Source organism: Epinephelus fuscoguttatus, linkage group LG5, assembly GCF_011397635.1.
Source record: "Epinephelus fuscoguttatus linkage group LG5, E.fuscoguttatus.final_Chr_v1".
Taxonomy (NCBI): domain Eukaryota; kingdom Metazoa; phylum Chordata; class Actinopteri; order Perciformes; family Serranidae; genus Epinephelus; species Epinephelus fuscoguttatus.
In genome coordinates, this window is record NC_064756.1 from 43,746,468 (window position 1) to 43,759,819 (window position 13,352).

Genomic DNA, 13,352 nt, shown 5'->3' on the forward strand with positions numbered 1-13,352 from the left:
ATTTCTTAAAGTAATGATGGCCACTTGTTTTTCTTTAGTTAGCTGATTGGTTCTTGCCATAATATGAATTTTAACAGTTGTCCAATAGGGCTGTCGGCTGTGTATTAACCTGACTTCTGCACAACACAACTGATGGTCCCAACCCCATTGATAAAGCAAGAAATTCCACTAATTAACCCTGATAAGGCACACCTGTGAAGTGGAAACCATTTCAGGTGACTACCTCTTGAAGCTCATGGAGAGAATGCCAAGAGTGTGCAAAGCAGTAATCAGAGCAAAGGGTGGCTATTTTGAGGAAGCTAGAATATAAAACATGTTTTCAGTTATTTCACCTTTTTTTGTTAAGTACATAACTCCACATGTGTTCATTCATAGCTTTGATGCCTTCAGTGAGAATCTACAATGTAAATAGTCATGAAAATAAAGAAAACGCATTGAATGAGAAGGTGTGTCCAAACTTTTGGCCTGTACTGTACTTACTAAAGTGTAATGCAATTCACATACAAATGGAAGCTTTCTCATAGGCTTAGAATGATTTCTCTCTATATACACAGGCAGGGCGCGGTCTGCTGGAGGCTGCCCTCTTGCGTCGCCATATTTGAATACAGTGGCCGAAAGGGATATACGCGCTTCACCTTTTGCATTTACCTAGAACTTGCCGTCACTGGAGACGGTTAAGGTGAAGATCAATCCGGGACGCTTCTGCTTGAACCTGCTTTGTACTTTTATGATTCTGTCGCACTTTAAATGGAGGACCACACATATGTTTTGCCCTGTAAGAGGGAAACCACGCCACCAAATAAAAGAAAAAGATCAGATAAGCGAGGACGGGACAAAATGCAAGTGAATATCGGCATTGCTTATTCCAGGTGGAAAGAACTCCTGTGGAAGACCACTCTGGAAATGCATTTATTATAATCGTACCAACCTATATTTGCCGCACTGTGCCGTGACTATCACATAAAATGTGTTATTTTAGCATTACTGTGCTAATGTTTGCTCGTGTTACCAAAACAACTACAGATAAAACACTCCTAACATAACGTTATATCTCACAGATAACCTATACGTCACTGGTAAGCTATCCACCTTATTTTTCACGGAAACACGGAGGCAAAACAGAACGCAGCCAGCTTCCGTTTTTTTGTGCGACACTTCCGGTCCAGCACTCTTACCACTGTGTAAATGGGAATCACCTTGTTGTTTACCTTGCTGAGTTTAGCTATATATATGTATATATCACATTTTTCACGTCACTATATCACCGTTTAGACTAATCTGATGTTTGTAAAGTCTATAAACACAATGACTGAACAAACATTAGTATTTTCTCTGTGTGTAATTAATAACATGGTCATCGTAGATTAGCTGGGCTAACCGTTAGCTGTTAGCCATTAGCCGTGTCTGTAATAACTCACTAAACTCACAAAGTGGCCTGTGAAAAAAATATTTTCTCCAGCGGATGTCTTAGTTACAACGTGATTGAGCTAATTGGAGTAGTTTCAGGTCGTATCCGACAACGGGAGGCTTTTAACGGATGGCGATCCTGATGTTAGCTTTGCTGCTAGTGTTAACGTTAGCTGTCCCTGTCAGCTGCAGCCACTGATGCTTTCTAGATATCGTCATTTCCCAAAATTGAATAAATACCACACATAGCAACACAAAACTGCTTTGCTAGCTCAATCATGTTGTAACGGCTGGATGGTTGATGCATACATGCTCAAGTGCTATCAGAGCCGATCCGCGCATCACTATGGCTTAATGATCAACTCAGTCAATTAAAACAACCCGTCCTGTGTTAGGAGTGTGTGTCGCTGACAGAAAGAAATAAAGAAAGAAAGCAAAGGGAAAAAAAGATAGAAAAGCAGCGTACATCTCACATATTTATTTCTCACAGTTGCGCACACGTTTGGCTGGCATGCAGAAGCACCATCTGTGTGTTGAGGGTGCGAGCCGCAGCTTCAGCTGCTCAGGTAGAGAGGCTTAGCCCGGTGTGTTATTTCACTGATTCGGTTCTGCAGGTTCTCTGCTGGTTCACTGGAGACGGGGATCAAGCAGTTTGTCTCACTCGGGATAGATTGTGCTTTTTTGGTTCATAGTTTATGATTGACGTGCGATTTATTCGCGTTTAGAGGGAATAAATTTCCGTTATAACGGAAACGTGGGCACAGTTATCTATGCAAAATACACAGAGTAACTAACTAACTGATTGACTAACATCAACAACTAAAAATTAAAAAAAAAAAAAAAGCTTGCACCGTTAGCTCCGGTAAGGGAAAGCATGAGGGAAAGCGGCTGACCAGAAGTCACGCACAAAAAAACGGAAGTTGATCACTATTTACTTCCGTGTTTGAAAATAAGGTGGATAACATATTGTAGTGTCCGCCAGGATGTGTGGAAAGGATGACGCAGTTTTTCGGCAAACCACCGTTTATTACTGAACAGTACAGGTTAATGTTGGCCATAACTACGCCAAAATAACCAACAAACAAGAACTTAGCTGTAACTCCAACTGTGCACTCCTGCTCTCTCCACCAGCTCGCTCATACACACACCAGCACGCGCACTCACACAGCCCTCATCCCCATCACACTCGCACCCCGCCCCCTACCTATACTCATTCAATCCCAAACATGCCATTAACTCACAGAACATTGACATTATAACAGAATATTTACTGCAGGGTCGCTACAATATTGTAACATGGTTTAGATTCCTAAATAAATATTCACCTCATCGCTAGATAGGCCTACTCCTGAAAAACTTGAAAAACTCGTGGATGACGCCATCTCTGTCTGCGCAAGGCTTTTTATCTAACGAGACCACCGTCACTTACCCGACGGGAGGGGTGAGCGAGTGAGCGCGAGTGAGCCCTGCAATCTAGAATTTGACCGCTGATGTCACTATTACTCACCATTTTTACACACTGAGGCTTTAATTCTAGGTTTTCTGCCATTCCAGATGAACCGTGATATTTGCTTGTCCCATTCGTTGAATTGTTTAGGAGGAATTTTTATTGGTAAAGACATTAAGAGATATAACAACCTTGGTAGAACATTTACAGTTCCAATCCTGTCACACTTATCCAAGGGGAGGAGAGACCAACGTCTCAAATCTTAAGTTGTCTTTTATTTTAGTGTTGATAGGATTGTAATTTCTTTCCTACATATCTCTGAATTTCTGTGTCAACCAAATTCCCAAATACTTTATAACTTTAAGATTCCAATTAAGAGGGGTGTCGGTAGAGTAGTGGATAGTGCCGGCAACCCATGTACAGAGGTGATGCCTTGCCGTAGCGGTCGCAGGTTCGACTCCGGCTTGTAACCATTTGCTGCATGTCATCCCTCAATTAAGAGAGAAGCTTTGCATGAACTTAGTGGTTGGGATAAAATTAAAAGATAAAACCTGGGTCTTCTGAATATTTAATTTATATCCAGAATATCGGCCCTAGGACTCAAGAAGATCAAGGTTGATAGGCAGGCAGACGCTTGGATTTTTCAGATATATTAATACGGCGTCTGCATATAATGCAATTTTGTGTTCAACACCCTTTATATTGACGCCTTCTATGTATTGATTTTGCCTAATTGCCTGCGTGAGCGGTTCAATATAAATTGCAAAGAGGCTGGGGGAAAGGGGACAGCCTTGCCTTACTCTGCATTCCAGAATTATTTGCTGTGTAAGACATCCGTTCACTCTTACCCGGGCAGTAGGCATATGATAAAGTGCTCTAAAAATACTAACTGACTCTTTTGAAAAACCGAATCTTTCCATTACTTTAAATTAAAACTGCCAATTTGCACAATCAAATGCTTTTTCAGCATCAAAACTTGCCAGTAACACACTGTCCTGCTCCCTTTCAACATGGTTAAGAACATGAAGTGTACGTCTAATATTGTCCTGAGTCTGTCGTCCCTTAGTCTCGTTCACCAGACCTTTCTCAAGAAAAGAAATATCTGGCTGGGCCGACTCTCACTTTAAGATTGTAAAAGAAAAGGCCCCGGCTGCTTGCATTTCTTTCAACCAATCAAAATCGTTCTGGGCGGTGCCACAGCAATGGTGCGCTTGCAAAAATATTGCCAGGGGGAAACAGGTTTTGGTGTAACACACCCACAAAAATATCGCCTACAGGACGCGAACCATGGCAGAAAAATGGCTACATCCCCGCAAGATCAAACACCGCAAAAGTTAGTAAAGGACGTGTTGAAAATAGTTGAAAACTGCTACACAACCGGAGGTGGTAGGGCGGGACTTCAGCGGGTGGCTCGTTCCACCCAATGAGAGGTTGATCTATGCAGTGAACTTCCGCCCACTCAGACTAGTTGTCCCCTAACAAAACCTGTCTGGTCCCCATCAATCAAGTCTGGTATAAATGAGTCAACTTGTCTAGAAATAATAGAAGTGTAGAGTTTGTAGTCCTGGTTCAGAACCGACATTGGCCTGTATGAGCTACATAATTCCTTATCCTTACCCTCCTTTGGAATCGCAGAAATTAGTGCCCGCCTCCATGATGGGGGAATAGTTGCATTTTTGAGGGTCCAGTTGAAGGAGGCTAAGAGGAGAGGTTTTATTTCCTGTCTGAACGCCTTATACCACTCCACTGGCAGTCCATCGCTGCCTGGTGCCTTGTTATTTTTAAGTCTGCCTACTGCTGAATCTAATTCTTCCTCTGTGATTTCCGCTGTTAAGTATGTATTTTGTATCTTTCCTATGGAGGGTAAGTCTAATAACTCCAGGAACTCATCAATGGACTGGTTGCTTCTTTGATTTGGTTGAGTATATAATGTTTTATAATAACTTTCAAATGACTTTTCTATATCCTCAAGATTGCTTGACACCATTCCAGTCTTAGGATCTTTAATCTTATTTATTGAATTTGTGGTCTGTTTTCGTCTTAGTCTCCATGCCAATAACCACGTTGCCTTTGGGCCGGCTTCACAATAAGATTGTCTCAGAAATTTGTGTTTTTTTTTCTAATTCATCTTTGTATATTTCATCAGTTTCTTTCCTGACTATTTTAATCTGTTCCAAATACTGAGGCTCTTTATTTTCTTTATGAATTCCCTCTAAATTTTTGAGTTTCTCTTCCAGCTTTTTAAGTTTTTGCTCCTTTGATCTTTTTATAGCACTATTAATTACAAACATTTTCCCTCTGAGGACTGCCTTTAGTGCATCCCAGAGTATAATCGGACTCACCTCTCCATTGTCATTATTTTCTATATAGGACTTGATTTCATTTTTTATCTGTTCAGTTGCCGTTTCATTATTAAGTAGACTTAGACTTAAGTAGACAATATGGAGGTATTTAACCTCCATATTGTTTTCCTTGGTCTGCTATCTAGGTGTAAACTAAGGTAAATTGGAGAGTGGTCTGATACATCCACAAGTCCAATGGTGCATTCCTGTACTCTGTGCCTATTAGGGTTGGGTCGGTTCTCGGTAATACCAATTCGGTTCGGTACTCCGTCTTGGACCAGGTTTTTTTTTTGGAGACCAACCGGACCGCATATTTGGGCAGAACGTATGCGGAGCGGATGCCGCAGAGGTCCACCCGGTAAAAGCGGACGTCCGCAAGCCCTGTGCGCGCAAAGCATGACCGCGTGGACTCCGCTCCGCGCACCAGTGTCACACAAAAGACTGCTCGGCATGTATTTTTCACATCGCAGGGATTTTTCATGGACATTTTTACAGGAAACTACAACGCTGAAGTGCACTCGACTATGGAAGCCCGAATGACTGCGGACATTCCTCGCAGAGTCCACTCCGCTTATAGTATGCCCGAGTCTGTGAGCACCTGTGTCTGCCTCTTCGCCAAGCGCACAGTGAGCAGGAGAGAGAGGGGGGTGGGGGTGGGGCAGGGACTGAGCTAGGAGGTGCGAGTGCGCATGCGCCGAGGCCTCTACTGTAGCCTGGGGAGTTGATAATGGCGGACAATTTAGTCTCGAAGAAATCAAAGAATGTACCACTATGGCAACACTTTGGCTTTGAGCCAGACGAAGGAGGCAACCCTTGTTTGCACTGATTGAGTAAGTTGCAAAATTTATTTGTAAGGAATAAAAGAAACCACGTGTTACTGTCACTCTGTTGTCCTATGGTCATTTTTTATTTTAAATGAGTCAATTGCGCCCCCAAGTGGCGAAAATCCGGTATTACCGACTTGATGCGGTTTTTCACAAAAACCGGACAGTTTTTTTTCCCCCTCATACCGACCCAACCCTAGTGCCTATCATTATTATTAACAAAAAAATAATCAAGTCTTGAATAGGCTGCGTGCGCTGCAGAATAAAATGTATGTATATAAAGTTATTTTTTAAACAACCTCACCTGCTTAGTTTGACTTTTTTTGTGACTAGTTGAGTCCTTTTGGTTCAACACCATGTTGAAATCTCCACTGCAAACCAGTGCTGTAGACTGTGTTGACAGTTTCCATAGTTATTGCTACAGCTTGATGACGTCAGGGCTGCTAGGAATGCTGGATACGTTCAGTCGACTGTGTTGTTGTTATCCAGAGCACGGCTAATAAAAGTTAACGAGTGCTACACCGTGATTGTCTACAGTCTTCGTCATTCATGCACATCCACAAGTGTGTCTTGTGATTGAGAGCTAATTAAGTCAAATATATTTTTAAAAATATTTTGGCAGTTCCCTGGTGGAATATAAACATTGAGTAATGTCAGCAGTCTATTTTCAATCTTACACTGAACCAGAACAAGGTGATCTTCCTTGTCCCTGATCTCCTTCGGCAATTCAAAATTTAGGGAGCTGTGTATCAAAATCAAAACAACTCTTTTACGCCCCCCTTTAAAACTACTATAAAAAAAAAAAAAGATTGTATCCAAAGTTTTTCAATTTTGCGTGTTCTGTTTCCGAGAGGTGTGTCTCTTGGAAAAATATCTGATAGGGCTGGTAAGCCCCTTAACATTAAGTGATACTATTTTGAAATTACGGTGCAAAACCTTCATTAATCATGTCATTGATGCTGGCAACCTGCATATCTCGTTGGGGCTCCTCGCTAGCACTTACGGTGACAGGTGAAAAAAAAAACAACCCCCCTTTTGACTAGCTCCACACATTCATGTACAGTAGTCCCGGTAATATGAGTGCAATTATTATTATTAAAGTCTGAGCATAAACACTGGTTCGATGACACAGCTAGATACATTTGAGTTGTCAGTGACAAAGAATAATAATAATAATAATAATAATGATAAAAATAAGTAAGAAATTAAAGAGCTTAAAGGTCTATATTTAGACAGTGTCTCTATTAAATGACCAGATAAAATCGGAGCGACCGATCTGAATGAGCGGTGTTTACAAGGTAGCAGCGTAAAATCAAAAATATCATCAGAAGGAACAAGCATAATGTAGGTATAGTAATTATATGCCGAGTTGATAAAAAAACAAACAAAAAAACAACCTGTCAAATAGGTTAAAAGAAACTTCAGGCTGCGATACTCAGCTAATAAAATGTTGCATTACTCGGCAGTCTAACAGTCACTTTATTCTTTAACTATGTTTTTCCTGTGAACCACCTGCTTATCATGGTCATGGGTTGCTATACAGTGGCAAGAAAAAGTATGTGAACCTTTTGGAATGTCATGGTTTTCTGAATAAATTTGTCATAAAATGTGATCTGATCTTCATCTAAGTCAAGGGTATTGACAAATATAATGTGTCTAAAATAATAACACAAAAAAAACTGATCTTTCATGTCTTTATTGAACACACTCATTCAACATTCAAAATGGCAGTGGAAAAAGTAAGTGAACCCTTAGAATTAATAACTGATTGTTGAGGAGGAATTTTAGCCCATTCTTCCTGGCAGAACTGCTTTAGCTCTGTCAAATTCTCTGGACGTCTCATGTGCATGGCTCTCTTCAAGTCATTCCGTAGCATCTCTATTGGGTTGAGGTCTGGGCTCTGACTTGGCCACTCCAAAAGGCGGATTTTGTTTTTCTGAAGCCATTCTGTTGTGGACTTGCTCTGGTGTTTTGGGTCGTTGTCCTGTTGCATCACCCACCTTCTACACAGTTTCAGCTGACGTTCAGACATTCTCAGATTATCCTGAAGAACTGTCTGGTAAACTTGGGAATTCATCTTCCCCTCAATGATTGCAAGCTGGCCAGGCCCTGATGCAGCAAAGCAGGCCCAAATCATGATGTTTCCTCCACCATACTTTACGGTTGGAATGATGTTTTCATGATGATATGCTGTGCCCTTTCTATGCCAGATGTAGTGCTGTGTGTTTTTTCCAAATAGTACAATCTTAGTTTCATCACTCCACAAAACATTTTGGCAATACCGCTGTGTCAATGTGCTCTTTTGCAAACTTCAGGCATCCTGCAATGTTCTTTTTAGTAAGCAGTGGTTTCCTTCGTGGTGTCCTGCAGTAGATACCCTGCTTGTTCAATGTCAACGTACTGTAGACTTGTGAACAGAGATGTTAGCCAGTTCCAATGATGCCTTCAGATCTTTGGCTGTCATTCGGGGTTGTTTCTTTAACTCACTGAAAGTCTTTGAAATCACTTTGTAACCCTTGCCAGCTTTATGAAATTCAACAATTCTTGATCGTAGATCCTCTGAAAGCTCTTTTTGGTGAGGCATGGCTCACATAAGTGTGTTCTTCTTGCGCAGAACAAACAAGTTTGAGGGATTTTTTAAGTCAAAGTAGCTGTAGTCCACACCTCCAAACTCATTGTCTTAACGAGACTCCAGGTGTTCTATAACCTGACTCCAATTAGCTTTGTTAAGGTCATTAACTCAAGGGTTCACATAGTTTTTTTTTTTTTTTGTTATTTTCAATGAAGACATGAAAGATCAATGTTTTTGTGGTATTATTTTAGACACATTATATTTGTCAATACCCTTGACTTGGATGAATATCAGATCACACTTTATGACAAATTTATTCAGAAAACCATGAAATTCCAAAAGGTTCACATACTTTTTCTTGCCACTGTATAACCCATAACATTATGTTATTTGTTACTTGCTGTCTCTGGAATTCCTTAAGCCGTTCCCGGACACGTCCAGTCAGGTCTCGATCAGTCTTTTTCCAGTGTGGCGCTAGGTCGAGTCTGCGCTCCCACTGCGGCTCCTCACTGCGGCACACCTCCACCTCGTTGCCCCATTTCCTCATGTCCTCTGCAGCCTCAGATGTGCTGTTGTACAGGCGGGTCCCAGATTCCCAATGGATCCTCATCTTGGCTGGATAGGGTGTTTGGAAGCGTATCTTCTGCTCCTTGAGGATTCTTTTAATGTCTTTGTAATCTTTGAGCTTCAAATTTACTTCAGTTGGAAAGTCATGAGAAAAGTTGACGACTTGGTCCCTGAGCATGATTTTCTTCGCTGCTTTTAAGACCTGGTCCTTCGTGGCGTAGTGTTAGAAATTAACCACGATGGAGCGGGGCAGCTCATTGCTCTTATATTTCAGCACAGTGGACCTGTGTGCTCTCTGTATTTCAAAATCTCCCGAGTCGAGTTCTGTGTTTTCGTCATCTTCTTGTTTTTTTTGTTGTCTCAGGCTTTTCCTAGTTTTTCCCCAACCCATTTTTGTGTCATTGAAATGTTATTTTTTTGGAAATTATATGGATTTTGTAGGGTTTAACTCTGATATGACCAAGAGCAAAACCTCTATGCCGCCATACTCATTGCGCCCGCCCCGGAAGTCGCTCCTACATTATCTTGATTTCAACTTTAGCCTTATTTTATCTTTAATGAGATGACACTTTATAGTGCTGCACGATTAATCTAATCACAATCGCAGTGTCAGGCTGTGCGATTACATAACCGCATAAAAGGCTGCGATTTGCGATTTAATGTAAATAAATGTTAACGTATGCCTGTGAACGTGACTGCCTCTCCTGTAGTGTGTGGAGTTTGTTGACATTATGCCCACAAGCTATCCTGGTGTGTGCAGCATGTATGGTCAGGTGACCACTCAGCGTGCAGCAGTGACCAACACAGATGCTGAAGAAGAGCATGAGCACGACCAAAAACAGGCTGAGTTGGTGGCGAAAAATAACCCGTAACGCCTATTATATGGTAATGCTTTGGATTCAGATATGCGATGTTGACCAGAAAGACGTGCTGTGTAAAACTTTAAAAGTTAAAGTTGCCACTTCCCACAGCAACACGACCAATCTGTATCAGCACTTGAGACAGCACAGAGAAAAGTATGTAGAATGCATGCGAGAGAAAGCCGAGCCGAGTAACATTAAAGACAACGAGACAACTGAAAGACACCAGAGCCTCATAAAACAACATCTAAGCACAGTTACGCAAACATTTCTAAGTGTCACAGGGAAATCATGGACTCCATAACAAATGAAAAACTAAGCAATTTTGCTCGGTTTCGGCCCACTTGACATGCTGCTGTGTTGTGCTATGGCGTGCTGGAATTTGTCATTTACGTGACAATGTCTGAACGCAACACAGGCTCGCTCCGCTGTAGCTTTTATACAGTCTATGTGCTGTAGGTACAGTGCCGGGCTGCGCTGCTGTGTGAGCAGCTTGATGGTGCTCAGTCTGTTGATGGTCATTAACACACTGTCCATAACAATAACTGCGTCAGGTCAGTGCCCCCCTAATATGATGTAGGCTAAACACTGAATCAAGCAGGAAGACTAATGATACAATTTTTTTTATTATATTGTAATCGCAATCGCAAATAGCGATATTGTCCACTCAAATCGCAAATGCACATTTTTATCAAATCGTGCAGCACTAACACTTTATGACATGTTATGTGTTTTATTCTTCTTGTTTTAATTGTGTTTAGTTTTATTTTACAGCACTTTGTAACTGTGTTTTGTAAATAAAGTTTATTATTATTATTATTATTATTATTATTTCACTACCATAAGATGTCTCCAGTGTTATTTCCCTGAATTTGGCAGGACATCCAACTGACCTACTATGTTGAATCGCCATATCTCTACAGCAGCCCAGTACAGATAGACCAAACACTGGCTCTAGAGTGGGCCTTTCACCCTTTTATGTAACCTGAAGGCTACTGATATATTGATTTGCTCAGTGGATTTTGATCTTATTTGCAAGTGTTTACAGCAGTTAGTTATTTCCAGTGTCCTATTCATATGGTGCAGTGAACAGCTAATGTGAAAGCTAGTTCAAGGTGAGAAAACTCAGCCTTTAATCTGATATCTAACTGTTTTGTATGACACTAAGAATGATGTAACCCCTTGCCCTCTGTGTTACAGGCTACACTGATCAGTGATCAGTGGAACAGTCTCAGTACCTTGATGTTGGAGGTGTGGACCTCAGCCAGCAGGATCTGCTCAGGCCTCAGACTGCACAGTTCACTCAGCTGTTTCTTGAGCCCTGTGTACTTTTCATCCATATTTAACCGCAGGCCATAGCGCACAGGTGTAGAGCCATCCAGTTTAATGACTACAAACACACCAAAGCGTAATATGTGATTGGGTTTTGTTGTTAAAAAAGAACACATTTTCAGAATCTTTCCTCTAGCTTTCTCACCAGTGATCTCCAGATGCATGGAGCTGTCCATGGGCAGGGGCAGAGACAGGAAGTTAAAGGGGTCAAAGCGAGCGCTGATGTGTCCACAGGTCTTACACTTCACCTGGGATTTGAGCTGACCGTGGAATAGATCCACCACAATGGAGCGGTTCCTGCGCAGGTGGTTCTCCCATGCCTTTAGAGTGGAGGAGCATTGACACACACACACACACACACACACACACACACACACACAATGGCGAGATCACACACCACTAATCCTGCAAACCCATCCCTTGGGATATACAGAAAACAACAAGACATCAATACAGCAATATTAGAAATTTAAAGGAGAGCTTAGCTAATAGTACTGACTGCTAGTGTTGCACGGTATACTGGTATCAACGGTAGACCGCGGTACTTAACACCACGGTACATATGATACCATAATGTTGGAATACCATAGTACTACGGTACCTCACGCACCACTACTGTGGGATAAGTTCAAAGTCCAATTGCAAGAAGGTGAGTGTCCATGCGCTGTCCAATAACGGCGCGCTGGCCACCTGGCAATATGCTGCTGCTGCAGTGGTTTGTTTTCCAGTGACATTTCAGGTATTAGCTGAGCTGTTGAGTATCTTTAAGCAGTGAAAGTTATTATTTATTTCTTTTTACTTGTAGGCTAGATTTGTTTATATATGCTACAGTGATTTGTTTTCCACCACAGAGCTCTACGGTGCAAGCATTTTACTCACATTTGCGACTAAAAATAGTTTTGTGCGAGCAAAAGAAATCATTCAGGAGCATGCTGTGCGAGTACAGATTTCAACCAGCCGCAGAAACGAAAGGCGAATCCTGCCGGTTGTGGGTTTAACGGGGGTCACAGACAGGAATACGGCGTAGCACTATGGCCAACGCAAGATAACTCGGTTTACTGGTGACCGAGAAGCCCGGCTCCAGGTGAATAAGTTGGTGTCATGACTGCCCAGTAGTACCTGAACAGCCGAGCTGTGGCGGCACACAGGTATGGGAGGAGAAACGAGCTGTTCACATTTCCACAAACCTCACCGCACTTAAGGGACTGTTCTTAACTTGTCAGGGGAGGAGGGTGGCTGGTTGATTTTTTTTTATTTCAATCCCCCCGATGTTAATCACTTATTGATGCTGTTTTTGAAGTATGAATAAGTGAATAAGTAATTTATTCCATTGAAATATCATTGATGTATTATAGAAAAGTGATTTATCTTTTTATAAATGACAAAAGGCACATCTGCTTAATTTTTGCTGTGGTATCGTGATACTAATCAGAACCGTGATACTTTCACTGGTATCGTACCGTGGGTCCCAATTTTGGTCCCGTGACAACACTACTGACTGCTCTATTCTCCTCATCCTTTGACTCATGAGGACTGTAATTAGTCGCAGTTCGGCATATGTTTTATGTCCATTACAATTCACCTTCCAATTGGTTCAGTCAGGAATGTACACCCCAATCTTATAAAATTGTTACAGGCGATCATAAGGTCCAGAATTGGATTTTACATTTCTTATTGACTATTCTGCAACGAGACATATTTGAAGAGAGAATTGCGATGCATCTCTGACCTCAGAGGCCACCTCCCAGTCAGGCCGGCCATCGCTGTCCTTTAGCTCCACGTAGGGTTTCTCATGGACTCTGTTGAGATCTTCATGGAGACCATCCAGCAGGAAGGCAAGCAGCTCCTGGGAGTCCTGCTGCTGGAAGCCATTAAAGCGTGGGGCATATTTTGCTATTGTCCACTGCAGAGGAAGCAATGAATTCATTAACTTTACTATGACTTTAAAAGCATTTTTAAAGGCACACTGTAAAACTGCTTCTGTAGCACTTAAACAAGTTT

At 41.7% G+C, this 13,352-nt stretch overlaps 1 protein-coding gene across 8 annotated transcripts in view; it reads right to left on the minus strand.

The window, feature by feature from the left end:
- The window catches only part of usp32 (ubiquitin specific peptidase 32), a 266,626-nt gene that overhangs the window by 57,186 nt on the left and 196,088 nt on the right, over positions 1-13,352 (minus strand). For all 8 annotated transcript variants that reach the window (XR_007449393.1, XR_007449395.1, XR_007449394.1 and 5 more), the window contains exons 22-24: positions 13,081-13,254; positions 11,497-11,671; positions 11,258-11,409 (exon numbers count right to left, since the gene is read on the minus strand). Coding sequence is in view for 1 of the 8 variants with exons in the window: in XM_049576738.1 (XP_049432695.1) it covers positions 11,258-11,409; positions 11,497-11,671; positions 13,081-13,254 (501 nt within the window). In the remaining 7 variants the exon portion in view is untranslated. The remainder of the gene's footprint in view (positions 1-11,257; positions 11,410-11,496; positions 11,672-13,080; positions 13,255-13,352) is intronic.